This window comes from Glycine soja, chromosome 5 (genome assembly GCF_004193775.1).
Source record: "Glycine soja cultivar W05 chromosome 5, ASM419377v2, whole genome shotgun sequence".
Lineage (NCBI taxonomy): Eukaryota > Viridiplantae > Streptophyta > Magnoliopsida > Fabales > Fabaceae > Glycine > Glycine soja.
In genome coordinates, this window is record NC_041006.1 from 8,293,129 (window position 1) to 8,316,941 (window position 23,813).

The window sequence follows — 23,813 nt, forward strand, 5'->3', positions numbered from 1 at the left end:
AACATATTCCAGTCTAGGGTTACTCTTACTGACAAGTGGTTTTTCTTATTCTTGGCCTTTTACTTTGGTAGGATCCATTTCACTAGGAAGTTGTTGTTCCATTAATATTAACTTCTTATGGTTGAGGAGTTGAAGTTCCTGGGGGAAGATATCAGAGTTTGATTAACGGATACATGTTACATGATGTGGTGATAACAGGTTTTTTCCACTCCCAACATCTTTTCTTTTCCCTCCTCCCCTTCCTCAAATTTCCATCTTTTTGATGGGTATGTTTATGGCTCGAAATTTCATATCTTAATGGGTATTACTAGGTAATGATGGAAACATTGATGGCATGGTATTGGCTTGGTGGGAATTGTTTAGCTCTCATTCCCTGAACTACAGTCGTCCACTTCTGATTGAATTAGTGGCATCTGATCACGTGGTAGTTTCAAATCTTACATTCTTCAATGCTCCTGCATATAGCATTCACCCAGTTTATTGCAGGTATGTTTTGTGCTTCTTTAAACATTACTTGAGTTATAGCATTATAGCAACTTTGAAAACAACAAGTAATATTGATTTGGTTATATATTGCCACACAACAATGTACATATTCACAATGTTTCAATTCCTGAGAATTTAAAGCAGTTGAGAATAATTACAATTGACGGTGTTCGAGTTTTTGACTTTATCCTCCAAACTATTGGCACCAATTGCAAGTTATTAGTGGAACTTGGTTTAAGCAAATGCGTTGGAGTGACCAACAGGGGAATTGTGCACGTAGTATCTGCCTATGGCTATTTGATGCTTGATTTGACTTGTTGTCAGTTCATCTCTCATGCAACAATGTCTATTATAGCAGACTGTTGTCCAAACCTTGTCTGTCTGAAGCTAGAATGTTGTGATATGGTGACTGAGAATTTTCTTTATCAACTTGGATTAAATTGCTCGCTTCTCGAAGAGCTTGATCTTACTGATTGCTCTAGTGTTGATGGCATAGGTAAAGTATGGAATCTCTATCTTTAAATAACATATTTGTCTTGTTCAAAATTGCAAATGGTTCTGATTAATTTATTTCCAACTTTCTGTTTCGTGCAGCTTTAAAATATCTATCAAGATTTTCGGAACTTGTAAGATTCAAATTAGGATTATGCACAAACATATCAAACATAGGATTGACACACATTGCTTGTAACTGCCCAAAAATGACTGAACTTGATCTCTATCGGTAATTGAACATTTGAACTTTATAGTCAATGTGGTTAATTGCTTATGATTCAATGAACTTATTAAAGATTTACTAGGTGGCATAAGAATATGAATGAAAAAATAATCATAAAATATCCACAAACTGATGACTACACCCACTACACGATAATAATGCCTTCCACCAGTTAGGTATGTGCACATAATTTTTCTTATAGTTTATTTTGTTGCAATTAAAAATTTGACTTCTTGTTCTTGTAGCCCCCAAGGTATTCTACTTATCGGCCCATGTTTATATAGAAATAAATGAAGTTGCGGTAAGAATAATTAATTGATTTAAGTGAGATTGGATTTAATTTTTTTAAGAAGTGTTTAGAATTAAAATTTTGTGAATTAAAAATATAATTAGAAGAAATTTTTTTATTAAAAATAATCAAGTAAGTATTATTTAATAAAAATTAAATATAATCAATAAAACTTTATTGATATTTCATACTAAAATTATGATTGAGTTATGTTCAATGAATTGAATTGTTTTGAATTTAATATTGTTAATAGCAAAAATTGTTACATACATATATAAACGAAGCTTAGAAATTCTATTGTATTGTACTATATATATATATATATATATATATATATATATATATATAGTTAAATGATTTTTTCACACTTGTCATATGTACTTAAATGATTTTATAATTATTGGAAATGATGATGATACTTTTGGTTGGCATAATGTGCGTATAACCGTTGTATTATTTAAAGATTGCAACAACAAAAAATTGCAACAAGAAACCCAAAAAAAAAATAGACATACTAAGATGGTTCTAGCTATAACCGTCTTAGTAAAGTTTGTATACTACAACGGTTATCAGACGACCGTCGTAAAATTGTAATAAATACTAAGACGGTTATACGAGACTGTTTTAGTATGTAGGCTTGAAACATGAGTATTTACGACGGTTACTCGATGAATGTTGTAAAAGCCCATAACATACTAAGACGGTCGTCCAAAACCATCGTAAAAAATACACACATATAAAGTCGGTTCTACCAAAACCATCGTTGTTTATCTTTCAGAAAATAATGATTTTTAAGACGGTTATTGCCCACAACCATCATAAATATCAATGGATATATGAAGACAGTTACTCAAAAACCATCATAAAAAAACCAACTTATAAAGATGGTTCCAACAACCGTCGTAAATGCCATTTTACCTTCTACGATACTTTATATTACGATCGTTAAAAACCATCGTTAAATACTATATACAACCGACTTTGAATGTGTTTTTTCTAGTAGTGTCGGCAGGTTTGATATTTTGTTAAATAAAGGAACAAAGGATAACCTTTGCGGACCATGTCATTTAGTGGCTTTTTTGTTGTTGAAGAAAACACAAAAAGAATTATGTTACAGAGGTTGAGTACAAGAGATGTTCAACAAGTAGAAAGTTTGATTAAGTGTCTAATCAAATTTCAGCTACTCCAAAAGCTGCAATGTAGAAGACAAAATCAAAGTCCTGATCTAACACTAAAATAATTTATAATATGCTATAGGATTATTTTTATTTATTGATATATCTTTATAAATAAAAAGATGTGAAAGATAAATGAAAAGATAACCAGAAAAATAATCAAATATATGGATAAAAATAGAAAAATATAAGTTTGAAATGATGGAGAAATAAAATTTTCAAATTAGTAATTAAATTAAAATTAAAATTAAGAAGTATATTTGAAATGTATAAAAAATAAAAATAAAATTAATTGCTTAAATATGATATTACTATAAGATATATGTAACTCATTATTAAGAGAGATAGTAACTCTAAAATGTATTTATTGGAAAATAATTCCTAAAATTACTCTTGCTCAAGATGATGATTGAAATCTATAGTATTGAAATAGCTTACCTTAATGTATACTACATTTTTAAATTTATTTTATTATCTCATAAATCTTAATTATAATTTACTAATATATTTGAAAACACGTGAATTGGAGAGTGAGACTCTCATCCTCTTTCATGATCTATTACTAGCGGAAACACATATGCGACAAACACCTGTATATCAGCATTTCTATTGTCCTATTGTGTCAAAAATTAATATACTACAATAATTTTTAATTATAATTTCTGAATTTTGTTCAACAAATGACACACTCTAGATGAAAAAAATAAAAAAAACAAACTGGATAGCACAACTAAAAATAAAAATAATTAATTGTCATAGAAAAGCTACAATAATCTTGACTTTGAAAAATAATTTCCCTTCTCATTTTTCCATAAATTGCCTCTTCGTTGATAATGACAGTTTCCAGTTGCATATCTCATGAAAGACTTATTAAAATAATAATTAGTAATAAATAAAGGAAATAAAATATAAAAAGATGTGTACCAATGAGTTGGAATAAAAAAGTGGAGACAAATACATAAAGTGATGAGAAGGACGAGGGGAGAAGCATCGTGAGAGAAAAAAATGTGTTATGTATTGCAGTTAAAAAATTTATTGAAAAATAAAAAAAAATATCTTAAACAGTTGCAACCCAACAAAAATTAAAAGGAAAAAAAACACTATAAATCCCAACAAAAAAAAAACTGAATTGAACAGAAGGAACTAAAAAACATGAAATTGATCAACAAACAAAAAAATTGAGACATAGATAAACAATTGGAAAAAAACATCAACGAAAAAAACAAACCACTTCAAGTGCCCTCTTCCTCTTCAACTTCATGTGGGAGTTGAGAGCATCGCAGGGAAGAAAAGAAAGAGATTCAATGACTTGATCAATCCCCGACCAATAATTGAGAATCAATCCCAATTATGGAATAAGATGAGAAAATTGAAGTGAAAGTGAAGAAAGAGAAGATTAGAGGAAGCGAGAAGAAATCCAACAAGCTATCTATAAACAAAATTTTGTAACTGCAATTGGGTACGTTTGAAGTTATGGGTAGTTACAATTGGATAACTTCCATTGGAGAGAGAATTAATAGAAGTAAGAGAAAATGAAAAAATTAACTAGATGAAAGTGGAGACCATATCATAGATTTTTTTTATTCCTCATTTGTATATGATTGTTTTTATTTTTGTTTTAAACATGCAAAAACATTTGAGGGTAAAATAGAAAAATAAAAGTGAAAACCAAAGAGTGGTTATAACAATATGTATCGCCTTTATCTATTGTTTTAGATTTTAATTGGAAATTTTCAATATTATCTTTCTCTCTTCTTTATATATGCATTATTATATAATCTTTCTGCAATAGTTAAGAAAAAAAATCTCTTAAATTATTTCAAACTAGCATTCTTTTTTTAATCTATATATTTGATTTTTGATTTTATTATTATTATTTATTTGTTTTCATCTACTAATTTTTTACCTTTAACTCCAAATTAAATTTTAGAAGGCTTTTTAAAAGTAATTATTGATAACTAATAACATTATATCATAGTTTAAAGTATTCATTTTGTGTGTACCAAAGTGGAACCTAGTTGTTTGTGGTCATTGTGATAAGATAATTGTTGGATAGAGTGGTCTCGGAATAATTAAGAAGGGGGGGGGGGTTGAATTAATTATGAACGTGTCTTGACTAATTAAAAATTATCCTTAATGTTACTAGATTCAATTAGGCTTTACTACTAAGTTATGAGGAAGTAAAGAATAGAAACAATAACTTAGACAAAAGTAAAACAGAAATAAAAAGTGCACAACGGAAAAATAAAGAGTGTAGGGAAGAAGAAAATAAATACAAGATTTATACTGGTTCGGCCACAACCCGTGCCTACATTCAATCCCCAAGCAACCACCGGTTCTTGAGATTTCCAATAACCTTGTAAAATCCTTTACAAGCAAAGATCCACAAGGGATGTACCCTCCCTTGTTCTCTTTGAACAACCAAGTGGATGTACGCTCCACTTGAACTGATTCACAAGAGACGTACCCTCTCTTGTTCTCAATATCACAACCCAAGTAGATGTACACTCTACTTGTACCACAAAGGATGTACGCTCCAATGTGTTAAGACAGAATTCTTAGGCAGTTAGTCCCTTGAATCTTTGTAAGGGGAAACAAAAGATATCTCAGATGGTTAGTCCTTTGAAATCTTTTGTTCAAAGGGAAGATGAAGAATCAAAAGAAATCTCAGGCGGTTAGTCCTTTGAATTCTTTTGGCATGAGAGAGAAGGAAGAATCAAAATAAATCTCAAGCGGTTAGTCCTTTAAAATCTTTTGGAAAGAAGGAGAAGGAAGAAAAGATAACACACTTTTGTTTTTTGCAGAATTTCCACTTGCAGAAAAACAAAGTTTTGAAACCGAAGTTTAGAAAGCTTTTTGGCAAGAGTTTTTGCAAAGAAAAAATAATGGGCAATGGTCAGAAAAGATTTGAAAGAGATATGTGTTTTGGATGATTTGATACTTGTAAAATGTGTGTCAAGGTCTTGCTTTTATAGATACTTCATGTCTAGTCAAAAAACCATTAGAAGAGTTATGACTTTTGAGAAAATCATGTTAAGAGTTATAACTCTTAACTTTTTCTTCAAAACTGTTCACTGGTAATCGATTACCACAATGGTGTAATCGATTACACAATGTATTTTATGAAAAGTTGTACCTCTTTACAATTGGATTTGAATTTCAACGTTCAGATCCACTTGTAATTGATTGCTAATATAGTGTAATCGATTACACTATTTGAAAATCATTTTGGAACGTTACAAATCATTTGAAAACATTTTAAAAAACCAATCTGGTTACTGGTAATCGATTACTGCCAACTGGTAATCGATTACCAGAGAGTAATCACTCTGATAACTTTAGAAAATTTGAGAAAATTATTTTGTAAAACAAAACTGTGCTATTTGGTTTTAGAAAAAATCTTTTAATACTTATCCTATATGAAGTCTTGACTTGTTGCTTCTTGATTTCTTCTCTTGAATCTTGAATCTTGATTGAACAACTCTTTGATTCTTGATACTTGCTTGACTCTTGATTCTTGACTTGAATCTTTGACATCATCAAAATAAACTTGGAAAGCTTTGCTTCCACAATAATAACAACAGGGACCAAGACGACCAATTTACATGATTAAAAATATTTATTTATTATAAATTTAATTATATGAAAAATATTTATTTTCTGCATATATCTTGAAGGGATTCTTAGAGCGTACTTAACAACAAATTTTGAGCAAGGATCTTGAGCTCAAGATCTGGTCTTCAATAGATCTTCCACTAAAAGGGGAGCCAAGGTCTCCAGCATGGAGAATGGGGTCTTCTACAAGATCTCTAAAGTGCACATTTATCAAAATAAAATATTTTTTTACTCTCTCCCCCTAACAGCTTCAAGTGGGAACCAACGAGAAGGGGAAGAAGAAAAGAACATGAAGAGATGTAGGCCGTGGCGATGCTGAGGTAGGGGTGATGGCCCTTGCTGATGTTTAGATGATGGGCGGCGGCATTGAGCTATGCATAGCGACACCAAGGGAAGTGCGGCGGCACCGAGATGTGCAAAAAAAAGAAAAGAAAAAAAGGGGGGGGGGGTGCTCGTGGTGGTTAGGGACAGAGGAAGGGGAGGGGGTCATGGTGGTTAGGGGTGGAGGAAGACGAGGGGCGTAGTGATTGGGGGCGGAGGAAACATGAAGGGAGAGAAAGAGAAAAGGAAACATGAAGGGAGAGGAAGAGAAGAGAAAAGAGCAATGTGAAGGGGGAGAGGGGAAAAGAGAAAAGAGAAAAGAAAGAGGGGAGGAGGAAACGTGAGAATGTGTGGCTGAGAGTAAAGGGGAAGGAGGAGGGGATTGTGTGGCTAAGAGTGAAGGAAAAGGTGAAGAAAGGGTGAGGGTGAGTGTTGGTTGTTGAGTTTAGAGAAAAAAAATTAAAAACATTAAAAAATTAAATAAAACAAACATTGCAGGTAGCTCAAAAATTGAACATTGCCTTTCAATCACGACAAAAATTACCATTGCCTTTCAATCACTAGGCAACCAAAAATGCTATTAATTTTTTCAATTTATTTACAATATATGCTTGTTGAATGATTACTTCTTAGAAAATTCTACATACACATAGAGGCTTTTTCAACAAAGGTTTTGAATGCGAAAGTCGTTATTCCTTCAAACTGTAGACGCTGTCAGTAATCATGATCTGTATTTCCAAATGAGATTTGTTGCAATTGGTAGAAGGGATCTTTCACCATTTGCAGAAGTGCATTGCAGCAATTCGTATATTGACATACGGATCACTTGTCGGTACTGTCAATGAGTATGTTAGAATTATCAAATGCACTGCAATTGAATACTTAGAAGATTTTGTAAAGGGTGTGAATGAGATATTTAGGGATGAGTACTTGAGAAGCCCAAACAACAATGACATCAATCGCCTGCTACAAATTGGAGAGGCACACGGGTTTCAAGATATGTTGGGTTCTATTGATTGCATGCATTGGGAATAGAAAAATTGTCCAGTTGCATGGCAAGGCCAATATCATAGAGGTGATTATTGCAAACCCACAATAATACTTGAAGTCATTGCTTCACAAGACTTGTGGATTTGACATGCATATTATGGAGTTGCAGGTTCAAATAATGACATCAATGTCTTAAACTAATCGCCCGTGTTTAATGACGTTTTGCAAGGTCAAACTCCTCTAGTGCAATTTACAGTTAATGGAATCCCATATAATATGGAATATTATCTTACAGATGACATTTATCCTGACTAGACCACTTTTGTGAAAATCATCCCCATGCCATAAGGAGAGAAAATAAAGTTATTTGCAAAATGTCAAGAATCTGCGAGAAAGGATGTGGAGAGAGCATTTGGTGTACTAAAATCTTGATTTGCAATTATATGTGGTCCATCGCGAAATTGACATATCGATACAATGAAGAATATTATATTGCATAACATGATTGTTGAAGACAAACGAGATACATATAATGGTAATGTTGATATTGATTATGATCATACAGACGAAGAGATTTCAAACATTGACATATTTCGTGGTGTTCCTCTTGACTTTGTTACATACCTACAAACAAGACATTATATGCGTACAAGAGGAGTTAATCAACAACTTTAAATACATTTGGTGGAGCATATTTGGACACGTTTCAATCTAAACAATGATAAAATTTAATTTTTCTTGCTTAATGTTAATGTTTTGTATTTTGTTACTTATGCATGTTATGTATTTTAGGTCGATTTAACTTTAAGTCATAAATAAAAATTTAATTATCAAAATATTTATTTATAATATTAATTATTTAATAATTAAAATATTTATAATTAATTACTTAAATTTAATTTAAAAAAAATAATAAAATATTTAAGTAAAATCCATTGTAAGAAAAAAAAGTGACTTAAAATTTAAAATTGAGATTTATTATTAGAGAAAAAAATGAAATAAGATACATATCATATTATGAAACCCACTAAAATAGTTTTAAGATTTCAAAATGAATTGGATGGTTAAAGATGCCTTGGGAGGTTGTCCTAAAAACTACTAAAATATAACATTATAACGATAATAATCTCGAAGAATCTCTACACTTAATCTTCTCCATTTATTGAGGGGAGTACGAATCTGACCCTTGCCTCTTTGTTGACTATCTCAATCTCTTTCCCGAATTAGCCAAAAATTAGAGAGGAGCGTAATTTCTATCTCCTTCTGCTCCTTTCTCCCATTCTTTTCTTGGCTATTACAAACCCTAATTTTCCAAATCACATTCTTTCACTACTTATTTCTGCCTAACTTTCTTCTACCTCCTCTAAATCCACCCCATTCTGCAGCAACACATTGCTATCTCAATGATCCATTTGGTCCATACTCCACTTGGTTTTTTCTCATATTTCTCTTCATAAAAGTTTCCTCTCTTTCTTCTGCAGCGATCTATTTGTGCGTTGAAGGTGCGTGTTTTTTGTGTATTCCTTCAACCCAATTGAGAAAAAAGAGAGATTGGGCATTGCGGATTGATGGGGTTGTTCTTTTGAATCTGTATTATTCTTTGTAGGGTTTGTGTTTCTCTGTTACAGTGACTCTGTTGAGAGAACCAAAAAAAAAAAACGAATGGATTCTTGTGGGAAATCGAGCTTTTTGGTTCCTCAGGAGAAGGGTTCGTGCCCCTCAATTGGGTCAGTGTTTGATGGCTATTTGATCAAGAATTGTAGTCGTTTAGGAAATTCTTTCAGCCTGTGTGGTTTCAATGAGAATTTAGATGAAGAGACATGTTTTGAGATGATCAATGCTTTGTTAGGTGATTTGGATGATTCAGAGGAAGTGGTAATTGATGATGATGTTCTTGATCGGTTGCCAATGGATCCCTTTGGAATGAACATAACGGCATTCTCAGATTGGATTGGGGATTTTGAATGGGGTTTCCGACCTGAGGATGTTGAGTTTGGGGTGGATGAGACGCATGAAAAGATTGGTGATCATGATCATCTTCACTTTTTGGGTCTGAGTTGGGCTTGGAATGGCCCTGAGAATTTACAGCCTCATAAGGTTAATGCTAAGGGGAATGATATGTCAGTTTCTGGTGATGTTTTAAATGGATATCAAAATTTTGATGTGGTGTTTGATGAGGGCATTGTGGTCGATGGAAGCACAAGGGGGTTTCTGAGTGTTAGTCATGGGGACTATAGGGTTCAAAGCAGGGAAGTGGAGGAATTGCGAAACTGCACTGAAATTGAATGTGATGCTGAAGGAGGTGTTCCACATGATGCTTTGTTTTTTGTGTTGGGTTATCTAGGTGTCAGGGACCTTCTCTCTGTTGAAGGGGTTTGCAGATCCTTGTGTGACGCTGTTAGAGGCGATCCTTTGTTATGGAGGACCATGCACATTGATCAGCCATTAAATGAGAGGATTACGGATGATACACTAGTAAAGTTAACCAACAGGGCTCAAGGTACTCTTCAACATCTGGCCCTAGTGAACTGCTTATGGATCACTGACAGTGGTCTTCGGCGAGTTTTACAAAGTAACCCAAGATTGACGAAGGTTAGCATTTGTAACATGATCCAAAACCTAGCATGTATATATTTTTTTATTGCTGTTGCTTTAACATAAGAACTTATGCTAAGATGCTGAACCATGTTTATTCATATTAATCTCTTCCTTATATCAAATACTATACCAAGAATATATGTTTAAGAACTATGACTTTTGTAAGTGTGGTGCTTGTATATTTTAGGTTTGTATTTATTTGTTGTAAATAAATGGTGCCAATATACAATATCTTATCATGCCAAGGCCATGCAAGGCTCAGCTGGATTGTTAATTTTCCTTTAGCTTGTTATAAGAAACATAAAGATGAATGTGCTACTGTGCAAATGTGCTCTTCAGCTTCTGGTCTGTAATTGAAAAATGAATTGGTGTAGACCAGCCTACCATTTCCTTTGCAGTGTTTGTAAAAGCATGTTTTAGTCTATGTACATGATGCTTTGATAGCTTAATTTATGTTAAAATGATATATCTTGTAATTGACAGATTTGCATGTACCTTTTTCAGCTAAGTGTGCCAGATTGTATTAGACTCACAATTGAGGGCATCTTATTCCACCTAAGGGCTCTAAAATCATCTGGAAAACTTGGTATAAAGCACTTGCGAATTGGTGGACTTGCTGGTGTGTGTCATGTGACTGACCAGCAGTTCGATGAGTTGAAGGAATTACTGGATGCAAGCAAGTATTTGCAACAGGGAGACCAGAAGCCACAATTCTTTGGAGAGTATTCACATATCATATGTGAAGATGACCGTGCAATTGACATAGAGGTATGTCCAAGATGCAAGAAACTGAGACCTGTTTATGATTGCCCTGCCGAGAGCTGTCAACAGAAACATCAGGCTTCTCAGCTGTGTAGGGGTTGCACAATATGCATAGCACGTTGCATCCATTGTGGAAGATGCATTAAGGACTTTGATTATGAAGAGACATTTTGTTTGGACTTGCTTTGTTTGAATTGTTGGAATCAGTTCCTGCATTGTCCGGAGAAAGGAGGGAAGGAAGCTACAAAGTGTACTATTATTAGTCAGAGAACCATGTATCAGTTTTGTCTCTATGGCTAGGAGTGCCCCTGATCTGCATGATGATCTTTTGACATACATTGGATCAGAATCTGCACATTTGGCTGTCTGGTTTTTGATGTGCAAAACTGAGCTGAGTGTGCATGGTATAACATTTGGTTGTGGAGGTATTGAATTTACTCAACTGCTGAGCTTGAGTTGGATAATGTGTGGCTGAGCTTTCCTAAACTGTGATAAGGAAGAAGAAAAAAAGATTTTGGAGGGGAATGCAGGCTTCAATGAAATCACATTCATTGAAGTGAGAAGGAACAATGTATTTTATTTGATGCTTGATGTAGTGGTGATGCTGAAGAAGGGCTGTTGGTGCTTGCGGTGGATCTTTTTTCTGCTGTTCGTTGCATTGAGGAAAATGTAGCCATTGTTGGTTAGTGTGCTATTCTGCTTGTAATAAATAATCTCAAAGAGAAGCTACATTGTCAAGCACAGTGGTCTGGCATATCTGGGGTTCTAGGAGAATAATTTAAGGTTTTTCTGCAGCTGTAAAATGGCTAAAGCAATTTCAACCATTCTACGATGAATATACACTTCCCTGTTTTTTGGCTACACTTGTGATCTATCAATACACCATTGTCTTGTCAAGTACCATCATACGCAATAAGCCATCTGGTTCAATGAAGAGAGATTCCCCCTCCAATAATAAATAAATAAATGTACCTTTTCCCCATTCAATGTAAATACTAGTCTCTGGAAATTGAGCCCTTATCCCTTGTTGGTAGAAACGGTTGATGTTTGGCTCTCTATGATAAACAAAAGGGGAAGAAAAATTCCAAATTTTAGATGTTACTATTTGTTGCATTCCATGAGTTTCGTGTCTTTTACCTCCTTCATATATTGTCTTCTTTTGGTTCACGTGCATATGCTATACAACATGGGACATTTCTTTTCTCAAAAATGTGGAAGCAGGAAGTGTAGCATCTTTTATTTTCCATTTTTCATCAATCCGTGGATGAAGCATGGCCACATGTGTGTGTTCTGTCCTTTTGTCAGATATTCAAAACTTTTAGTCAATAATTTATATTTTATGGTTTTATGAATATCAAATTGTGTGTACCAAACACGCAAGATTATCTTGTAATTTGCCATCCAATGATCTTATTGCAAAAAGTTGCATCATCTATGCTACATTTATCTTTTGCGTAAGCTAATTGTGAGAATTGGACGATGTTGCAATGATAATCACTTATGTAGCGGCTTTCAGAATTCATTTTAAGAATCTACTGTACGTATACTATTGAATTTTGATATACTGCTTGCTTGTTATGTAATTTGGTTTGATATTATGCTTTCTACAGGTCCAGAATGATCCTTGCCTAAAAGATTATTGGATCTTGGAAGTGAAATGTGAGTTTTAAGTGTATGAATTTACAAGAACATTTTTAATAATGTAACTGGAGTGAGTTGTTATACATAATATTTTATATTTGTTGTTACTTTAAGTGTACCTAAATTGAAAATACATGTTGAGTTTGTGGGAAAATATTTGTATTTAATTTTCGCAGAATATATTTTTGGAGAGAAATGATGAACTTTAAGTATAATTACATCTTATATCAATAATTAGTCTTATAGTCGATTTAAAGAAAATTAAAGTTTATGAGAATACGGAAGTTACAGGAGAGCTAAAGGATAGTTAAAAAAACTTGAAGTAATTCAAGTAAATTTTTTTAACTGAACACTTTATATTCTAAATTGTATCTTGAGAGAAACCCACAATTTAATTTTTTAAAACCATTTCGACAGAACATTAAAATTTAAGATTTAAGCACACTAAATAATAGAAGTTGTCCTAATAAAACAATACACACATTTTTTATACTTCAATTCGAAATCTTTGGTTGTTAAAACAAATCTACGTGATTGGTGGTAATAATACGCACATTTAATAATATGCAATTTTCCTAATTTCTGCCAATAACTTGCACTAATATCTTTATCTACTTAAATAGCATTTACTTCCACAATATGATTCTTCCACAATATATTTATATACTTAAATAGCATTTACTTCGTCATCTTTGTTTAAAGCTTTAGCACTTTCCAATGTTATCAATCATAATTGTTTCTCTACACATTGATGAAAAGGATAAAACTTTTCTCCACACCTAAAACAACCGCTTATTTGTTTTCTCTATCACTTCATGACATATTATATGTTGCAAGCCTTTGTTGTTGTTTTTTTAGAATTCAATCCTCCTTTTTATCTCTGTGGAGTGTAGACATAGCAGAAGAGGATCCATTATCATTATGTGAAGAGTTTACCCGTAATTGTTTTTATTTTGTTCATTTCTCCAAGTATTGGACTTCCATTCTAATGAAATGACACTCTTTGCAAGCCTGGCTGCACCAAGTCGTTGCCAATCATTAGTTGCCCCTTATATTTTGTTGTTTTCTATGTGGCATTCAGCCAAGTCTTCTTCTGTGTCTCTTGCCAATTGCATGGTTTATTGATTCAAGTAGAAAATTTTATTGATTCACGCGAAGTTTATATTTATTGTTTAAAGGAGTATTGATAAATTTCGATGGACTTTGAACAGGAGAGAAACTTAATACCTACTTATGTATTATATAAAGAAGGTCTTGTGAAGTGTTGAAACATTCAGATTCAAGTCCAAGAGAAGAAAATAAGCGTGTGATCACTTGTATTGAGTGTCTCTTTTGATAGAATATTAATCATTGTCATTTTTCAGTAGGGTGCTTGGATTGTAGTGTGATAGATAATTTGGATTAAGCTTTCAAACTTACAATCTTTTTTGAAATAGTAAAGAATTTTTTAATGTTTTCGTGAATGTAGGTAAGAAGTAACAAATCACATAAATATTGTATATTCTATTAATTTTTTCTACAATGTATTTGTTAGGAACATCTTTCTAAAGTAGGGAAAATAGAATCCAGAAGTAAAAAATCACACACAACATGGGAAAATTGGAATAGTTTTCTTATTGCTGAAATAGAGAGAACAAACCAAGAGCCAAGGTATACGAGTATACCTCCAAAAGAGCTTTCTCCTTTTACACTGGCAATAGCCCATTAGCGGTATATTTCCAATCCCCTTCTTACTAAAGAGAGGACTCTTATTTATAGGTGTTATAATTCTCCAAATAACATAACTAACTAACTCTCTCCAAATAACAAAACTAACTAACTCTCCTATCCCTCTAAGTGGTTGTTACAACTTTTTGACCCTTTCCTTTTCCTACAAACCCTTTCTTGCTTCAGATTGTTGCTCGGACTCAATTCTAACAATATCTCTTCATTCCGAAACAACCTTGTCCTCAAGGTTGAAATTGGGAAACTGATTTCTGATGATAGAAACATCCTAGGTAGCTTCTTTCGAAAGTTTGCCTTGCCAATGCACCAAAACTTGAGGGATTTTTGTTGAAGAACCAAATAAGGCCCATAGTATCTTGCTGAGAGCTTAGGATGTAGCTTGGTAGGCATAAAGGTTTGTCTGTGAGGTCTGATCTTTAGATAAACCTAATCTCCTAGTTGAATCTGAGACATTTTCCTACGCACATTAGCCTAATGAGCCATCTGATTTTGAGCCTTTTGTACATGGAACTTTAATTGTTTCAACGGTTCATCTCTATCCATTAAATCTTGAACAACAACTTCTACGAGAGTTTTCCTAAGTACAAATTTAGCAAGGGAGGGTGGTGGTTTACCATATACTACCTCAAAAGGTGTGCAGTGTGCAACATTCTGGTAGCTAGTATTATACCAATATTATGTCCAAGGAATAAAGTCTGCCTAGGATTTTGGTTGTTCTGAACTGAAACATCTGAGATAGGTTTCTATGATTCTATTGAGCACTTATGTCTGCCCATTTGATTTTGGGTAATAGGTTGTGCTCATTTTTAAAGAAGTCCTTTGCAATTTGAATAATTCTTGCAAAAAATGACTCATAAAAATAAGGTCACTGTCGCTAACAATAGATATAGGCACCTCAAGCAACCAAATTATTTCTTTAACATCAACAATAGACCTAGCAAAGTATGGGTGCTTAATCACAATAAAATATCTATATTTGCTTAACTTGTCGACCTCTACTAGTATAACATCAAACCCTTTTGATTTTAGCATACCTACAATAAAATTCATACTAATTTCTTCCCAAATAGCATTTGGAATTGGCAAAGGTTGTAGTAAACCTGCTGGAGAGGATGCTTGATATTTACTTCTTTGGCCCACATGACACGCAACCACAAACTTAGTGATTTCTCCCTTTATTGGTATCCAATAAAGCGATTGAGTGATTCTTCTATAAGTTATGTAAATACCCGAGTGCCCTCCCATAAGAGAAGTCTGGAATTCTTGTAGTAACTTTGGAATCCACAATGAAGAAGCTAATAGGACCAACCTCCCTCTGAAGTATAATATGTCACACTCCAGGGTGTACTGAGGGTGTGAATCTAGATTATCCTTCAATTCTTCTCGGATTTTAGCCAACGCGGGATCCTTCTGAACTTCTTCATTAATTTTTGTTATGTCTTTCCAGAAAGGTCTAGAAATGCCCTGCAATTCTTTGTCTTCATCTCTTCTAGATAGAGCATCAACAACCTTGTTTGAAGCCCCCACCTTATACACAATGTCAAACTCATACCCCAGCAACTTGGCTACCCAATATTGTTGGTTGAGTTGTAATTCGCTGATCTAGTAGATATCTCAAACTTTTTTGGTCAATGTATATAGTAAATTTCTAATCCGGAAGATAAGGCCTCCAATGTTGTATGGCTAAGACAAGAGCCATTGATTCCTTTTCATACATAGATTTAGAAAGAGTCAAATCTTTTAATGCCTTGTTGAAATAAGCAATTTGCTTTCTATCTTGTGTTAGAACAACTCCAATTCCCTTCCCCGAGGCATCACATTCTATGGAGAATTGTTTTGAAAAATCAAGCATGGATAGTGTTGGTATTGTGGTAATAGCTTGTTGTAATTGTATGGAAGCCTTAATACTATCCTCATTCCACTTAAAATTTCCTTACTTTAATAGATCAATCAATGGGCGAGCTATCTTCCCATAATTGCAAATGGACCTTTTATAATAACCTGTAAGTTCCAAAAACCCTCTCAAAGTCTTAGGAGTTTTAGGCATTGGCCACTACAAAATGGCCTCATCAAAACTCCTTCTTTAGAGATAACGTGCCCTAAGCAACCCGCCTTAATTTGACCAAAACTACATTTTTTTTTAAAAACATTTGTGAAGAAATAATGTTCTAATAACCTGGCCAACACCTAACTCAAATGATCCAAATGGGCTTCCCAAGACTTACTATAGACCAAAATGTCATCAAAGAACACTACCACATACCTACGAAGGAACGGTTTCAGTGTGGCATTCATAGCTCATTGGAACGTGGTCGGGGTGTTTGTTAATCCAAATGGCATCACTGGAGATTCATAATGTCCTTGGTGAGTTCTGAAGGTAGGTTTGTGCATTCTGATTTGGTGATACCTTGCCTTTAGATCTATTTTAGAGAAGTGGATGGGTCCATTTAACTCATCCAACAACTCTTTCATGACAGGAATCAGGAACTTGTCTGGGACTGTAGCCTTACTTAAAGCCTGATAATCCATACATAATCGTCAACTTCCATCTTTCCTTTTTACCAAAATTACTGGGCTAGAATAGGAGCTATTGCTTAGTCTAATAATCCCCAATCATAACATCTCAACCACTAGAGTTTTTATCTCATTCTTCTGTAAGTGGGGGTAACGATAAGGCCTAACATTATCTGGATATGCCCCGGACTTAATTGCAATCTTGTGATCAACCTCTCTAGATGGTGGTAAACCCTTAGGTCCTGAAAAACTGTAGCAAACTCTATCAGTACTTGCTACAACTAATTTTCTTGGTTCTTTGTTAAATCAATTTGTTCCACATAGTTGCTTTCAATTACCCACAACATGAACATCATCTCAACTTCCTTGCTAACTATTTTTTGCAATGTTCTCAAAATGATCATTGTCTTCAATAAACCAAGATCTCCTTGATCACCATATTCTGATCTTGGTGGACAAAAGACATACTTAGGGTCCTCCAATTCACCTTAATTTCTCCCAATGTTTCCAACTAAGCAACTCCAATAATTAGGTCCACTCCTCCCAACTTAAATAGATAGAAATATCCTACCATGGTATAAGCTCCCAACTATTTTTTAAGTTCTTACAACATCCTTGAGTGGATTTGCGGTTACTATCCCCCAATCTCATATAATAGGGCTTTGTGGGATCTATGCTGAGTCCCAATTTATGTACCAATTTGTTGGATATAAAGTTGTGGCTTGCCCTATTGTCAATCAAGATTATCACCTCTTGCCCCTATAATTCTCACCTAAGCTTCATGCTTGAGGCTGGGTTAGCCCACCTGCGGAACAAACTGACAAATCCATCCGCTAGCAAACCATCTCCAAAACTTCCTCACATTCTTCCTCATTCTCATTTTTTAATCCTATGATCTCCCCGTCTTCATTAATCTACTCATCCTTAGCGAGTATTACAACTCTCATATTTTTTTCAGGACAACGGTGCCTTGGCCCAAAGGCCAAACCGCAGTGATAACAACACCCTGAGTCTCTTCATTTGACATACTCAACATAAAGAATGGTTTGAGATCCTTTGTTTCACGGTCTTGAGAATCTTGGTTTGGATATTGATGATGTAGAAGACATTCTGCTCTCCCCTTGTAGATTTTGAGTCCCACCAGTGGGTGTTTGGGCATTATTGGTACCACTAAACTCCCCTACCTACGATATAGCTTCGTTGCTGCCTTGATACTTGAAACTTGCACTTGTGCTCTGACCCTGTGGATTTCCAAAACTTTGAACCTATTTCTTGGGGTCTTCAATGTCGAGGGTAACCTCCATGGCTACTGACACGCATTCTACTTCAGCAGTGAACAATGTAGTTGATCCCTACTTCTTCCATATCCAAGTGACTAAGTTGCCACCTATAAAGTGACAACTTCCACTTGTACTTTTTCTTTCGACTTTATCACCAACATAGTCCACATCTCAATAGCTCATGAGTCTGAAACTATCTCTTCTCTTAAGCATAAGACCAAGGTTATGAGTTCTAATTAAATATTAGAATATAGGTTTAACTGCAGTTAAATGAACTTCCCTTGGTTCCTTTTGGAATCTTGCACATAATAAAACACTAAAAATTATATAAGGCCTAGAAGCATTAAGATAGAGCAGTGATCCAATCATTGCTTTGTATTGAGTCACGTCCACCTTCATTGATTCCTCATCCAGTCCAAGATGTGTAGTGGGATGCATAAAAGTCTTCATCTCTTTTTCATCACTTATGTTGAACTTCTTCAACTAATTTTTCACATACTTGGTCTGATGAATGTAAATGCCTTGGGGTGTTTGCTTTATTTGCAGTCCAAGGAAGAATTTTAGCTCTCCCATCATGCTCATTTCAAACTCAGTTTGCATTAACTTAGAAAAATCTTCATAGAGCATTTCATTAGTAGCACCAAAAATGATATCATCCACATACACTTGTACTAATAAAAATTGAGAATCATAATTCTTAGGAAAGAGTGTTGTGTCGACCATTCCATGTTCAAAGCCATTTTCCAAAATAAATGAACTTAGTTTTCCATACCAAGCTTTGGAAGCTTGTTTAAGTCCATATAAGGCTTTGTTAAGTTTAAAAGCATGTTGAGTAAGGGTTTCACTTTCAAACCTAGGAGGTTGTTCAACATAAACTTCGTCTTGGATTAAGCCATTTAGAAATATGCTCTTTACATCCATTTGATACAACTTCATATTGTTATAAGCTGCAAATGAAAGTAAGATGTGTATTGTTTCTAAACGTGCAATAGATGCAAAGGTTTTTGTGTAGTCTATACCTTCCTGTTGTGAGTAACCTTTAGCAACTAACCTTGCCTTGTTTCTCACAACCTTACCATCTTTGTCCAGTTTGTTGCGAAATACCCATTTCGCTCCAACTACCTTTTTTCCCTTGGTAGTTCGACTAGCTTCCAAACATTATTCTTTTGAAACAAGTTGAGCTCTTCTTTCATTGCTTTCTCCTAGTTGTCGTCTTGCATGGCCTCATCAATGTGTTTGGGCTCTATCTCAGAGATCGGTGCATTGTGTCCTTGTGTTTTTAATGACGACCTAGTTTGAACATGATCTGCTGGATCACCCATAATCTAACTTTCTGGATGGTTCCTTCTCATAATGCGCCCAGTGGGTTCTCTGACTTCAGCTTGAGCTTCTTTTTAGGTGGACGCTACTATCTATGGTTCTTGTCTAGACGAGCCAATTGCTATGGAGCTATCGTCCAGTCATAAGTTTGCAAAAGGCTCATCTAGCGTCCAACTCTCTATATTCAGTGAACGTCCACTCTTGTGCTTAACAGTATAACACGTTGTCATAAGGTATATTCGTATGTCCAGTCTCAAGGACTAAGTATCCCGAAAAAGGGAAGTTCACATGTATTGTTTTATTCAAATTTCAATTGTCTCTATTATGTTTGAATAACTAACATTTGAATTCAAGAAAAGGACAACATAGAAGAGACTAGAAGACCTTCGTGAAATATCACTTGGAAGGTCGTTTTCACAAAGGTAAAAAAACATATGGTGTTGTCTGTACCACGTATAAAATCCTTGCCATTTAGAGCTTGACATATCGACCATTTCCTCTATGTGAGATAATGGTCCTTTCAAGATAACGACACAAATCCTACAATGAGTACCTCATTGAAGTCTATAAAAAGATGTCTCCCTCAATCAAGCAACTTGACGAAAAACATAAAAAGAAAAAGAACAAGAGGACAAGAAATATTGACAAAGTGAAACTCTATTATAAACACTACACCTTCTTCACTGTTATTACTCTTTGCAAAGCAAAGTAGTTTGTATTTGTGCTTAATTGTCTGTTCACTCTTTGAGTGTTAAGAATACTTGTATTCAATCAAACAGTTGTTTGCGAAATCCAAGAGTGGCTTAGTGTTAAAAAATACTTGGGTTCTTAGATTTAGGGGGACCCTAAGAAGATACCAGAAGTGGCGTTAAAAATAATTGTAAAGCCAGGAGTGACAGGTTAGAATACTTGTTGTAATCAGTTTTTGATTAGTGGAACCCTTTACTGGTGAGTAAAGTAGAACTGGATGTAGCTTAGGTTGAGCAAACCAGTATAAACCAAGTGTTTTTACTTCACTCCATATTGTTTTATCGAGTATTCTTATTACATTTTCTAACATCACTTTACACCAAGTACTTATTTGAAAAATTGTTTTAAGACCCTTTTGTTTGTCACTAGACAATCACTCTATTCTTCATTACATAGTCTTTTCATTCTCAGTGGACAATCAGTTTTTATCTTTGTATTATCCATACTATCCCTATTATTGTGAAAATATTTTATCTTTGATAGACACTATTCAACCCCCTCCCCCCTTTTAGTGCATTTCTTGTAGTTTCAGTTGGTATCAAAGCTTGGCCTTAAGGGTTGAGTATCTGACAATACTAAGGAAAATATCATATATATATCAAAGATATGGAAGAAGGATTTTCCACCAACAAACCACCTCTATTCAAAGGGATAAAATACGACTATTGGAAGGAGCGTATGATAGACCATTTTGAATATATTCATATAGATTTGTGGAATGTGGTGGAAAATAGAGATTACATACCATACGATGTCCAGTTGAGCGAGACCCCAGAAGCCAGTGGATGGAGCAACAAAAGCTTAGATTTTTTCTAAACTCCAAGGCTAGGAACATGATGTTGTGCGCCCTTTCAAACGAGGAGTGCACAAAGGTACATAGCTTCAGAAGTGCCAAACAAATGTGGGACACTCTAGTTGTAACATACGAAGGCACTTCACACGAAAAAAGAACAAACTTAGTCTTTTTACCCGTAAGTATGAACTCTTCTCCATGGAAGAAAACGAAGACATACAATGTATGTTTGGACATTTTCAAACCATTCTTAATGAACTAAGATCCTTAGGTAGAAATTATATTAATTATGATCACATTGACAAAATTTTAAGAAGTCTCTCTAGGAAATGAAGACCACAGTTAATAGCATTGAGAGCATTAAAGAATCTTGAGTCTATGTCTCTTGAGGAATTTGTTGGTACCCTCAAGGTTCATGAACAAGAGCTTTAACAAGATAAAGGTCTTAGAAGAGAAAATTCTCAAGCTCTCAGCAGTCAAAAGAACAAGAAAGAACCATCGTCCAAATAACAAGTACGGAAATGCTCCTCCAAAGCGCTTAAGTCAATGATGAATTTGAAGAAGCTCAGATGAAGATGAGCTTGCCTTCATCTCTCATAAAATCCGCAAGATGTGGAGAAACAAAAGTGGGTCTAAGTGGAGAAGCTCTTTAAGAAGGATGCCCTGAGACTAGAAGGAAAAAGAAAAAAGCTCCTTAATCTACTATGAGCAAAAAGCCTGGACGCTTCAAGTCGGAATGTCTAGATCTGGAGGAAGGTCAAGATAAGAAGAAATTATTTAAGACTAAAGAAAAAAAAGGGCTTATGAACTAGTGGGAAGACCTGCATGACACCTTGTCTGATGAAGACGATGAAGAAGCAAACATATGCCTGAAGGCAGACATAGCTTCAGTAATGATCCGCCTCGTCACTATGATATCACTACTCTAAACCACGTAAATTTCAATTTTTAAATGAAAACTTCGTTAATTTGCTTATGAAAAATGAGAGTAAATTTTTTGTGATATACATCTATCAAACAACGCACAATTACTTAAATGAACATATATATATATATATATATATATATATATATATATATATATATATATTAATTCAGTACACATCATTCACATAATGGAAAGTAAATTAGTTCATACATATAATTAAATCTATGATTTACATCCTCAATTCAAAAAGAATTATAGAACCAACTATGGAGGAGTTGATTAACAAAACACAACTCTTTCCCAAAATAATCCCAACGTCATCACATTAGCTTGACGGCTTCACAAAAGAATCTCACTTCACGTACTTTACTGTTCTCCATCTACTCTAACGAATGAGGTTCGCGATCATCACAGATACCAACCATATGGTATAAAAATTGCAAGGGTGAGTTTATTATAAAAGAAATCAACACAAAAATCAAATGACCATGATTAGTAAGAAAACATTAAAAAATACCATAATCATAAACAAACATCCATTAGTCCAACATACACTCAACAAGTAGTCATCAACCTCCCACAATTCCAATCAATCATGCTTAGTATGAAGCATGCACCTGACCTCAAATCTCAAATGCAATATGGTACCATTCATTGGGAAATTGCCTAAGTGTGTCCACGTGATACTCTCACTTAGGAAAACTAGGCAATTGTTTGAATTTTGGCAAGCGTACCAATTGTCGTTGCAGGTTTCACATTTATAAAGGAGTTCGTCTCCACAGGGACTTGAGTTTACTTACTTCAATCGGATAAAGGTTATCAGTTCAATAGTTATGTACAAATTTAATTGAATGTCATTGGTTTTGGTTTGATTAATTTAAGACAACTTAAAGTAAAAAAATAGTGAAAATAATGGAATCACAGGAATAACGAAAATACGGAAATAACGAAATTTAGTGCGTTAGAAATACGTAAATTACGGGAACGACATAAATTAATTCAAGAAAACATAGGATTGAATTTCATCGTTCATATCCTTAGTATCCTAATAAGATTAACATATATGAATCATTTTCCAACATTACTGATGCACACAATAAGTTATTCCTAGTCGATCCCTCGCACTTGGAACCTAAGAATATTTACTAAATATCGATCCCTCGCATATGTAGTAAATATCCCAACATTACAATTATATTCTCGTGCTTTTTGAAATCAAAATGTTATGCTCTATTCCTAGCATGTAAGGTAAAGAGTAAAATAATTTAGTTCAGATTCTAAGATTACTTTACAGTCTCACTTAAAATCAAATTTCATGACACTAGTGATCAAATAGAATCAAGCATTACGAGTAGAATGAAATTACCAATAATGAGTAGAAAAGACTCATACATATATAATATCAAAAGGGATACATAGGGGTATAAAGATTACATCCAATCCTTAAGAAAAACTAATCGATCATTGCACAGAGCACAAGACTAACAAGAGAAATAACGAAGGAAGTGATTCACGGTCACAATTCTGCAGTGCCTTGGCTCCACTTTTCCTTTTCTTCTTCTTCTTCACTCTTCCTCTGCGTTTCTCTCTAGTTTTGGTTCAGCTGGAATCTCTTTCTCCTTCAACATGCATGGCTATTTATAGAAAACAACCTAAGAGAGCAGACAAATTCGCCCAGGCGAGCTGTAGCTCACCTAGGCGAATTTGTTGCTTACTGGTGAAGGCATCCACTCACCCAGGCGAGTTGCTTGCTTAGGGCTGAAGTTACATCATTAGCCTAGGCGAGCTAGATGCTAGCCTAGGCGAATCTGGGGTCCGAAATATTTGTGAAAAGATCATTTTGTCCTTCCTTTTGGCTTTGTTTCTGAATCTAACAAACAACCATCAAAACCTACAAAATCATGGATG

General features: G+C 34.3%; 1 protein-coding gene across 2 annotated transcripts; it reads left to right on the plus strand.

Annotated features, from left to right (window-relative positions):
- Positions 1-8,731: 8,731 nt before the first annotated feature.
- LOC114412277 (F-box protein SKIP14-like) lies at positions 8,732-12,702 on the plus strand. 2 transcript variants are annotated; one of them, XM_028376103.1, is made up of 3 exons: positions 8,732-9,096; positions 9,201-10,186; positions 10,697-12,206. In XM_028376103.1, exons 2-3 carry the CDS (start codon positions 9,257-9,259, stop codon positions 11,252-11,254), a joined length of 1,488 nt encoding a protein of 495 aa, XP_028231904.1. In that variant the 5' UTR covers positions 8,732-9,096; positions 9,201-9,256; the 3' UTR covers positions 11,255-12,206. The 2 variants fall into 2 exon arrangements, with proteins under 2 accessions (XP_028231904.1, XP_028231903.1); XM_028376102.1 differs by having other exon boundaries at positions 8,732-10,186; positions 10,697-12,702.
- The last annotated feature ends 11,111 nt before the right edge of the window (positions 12,703-23,813 follow it).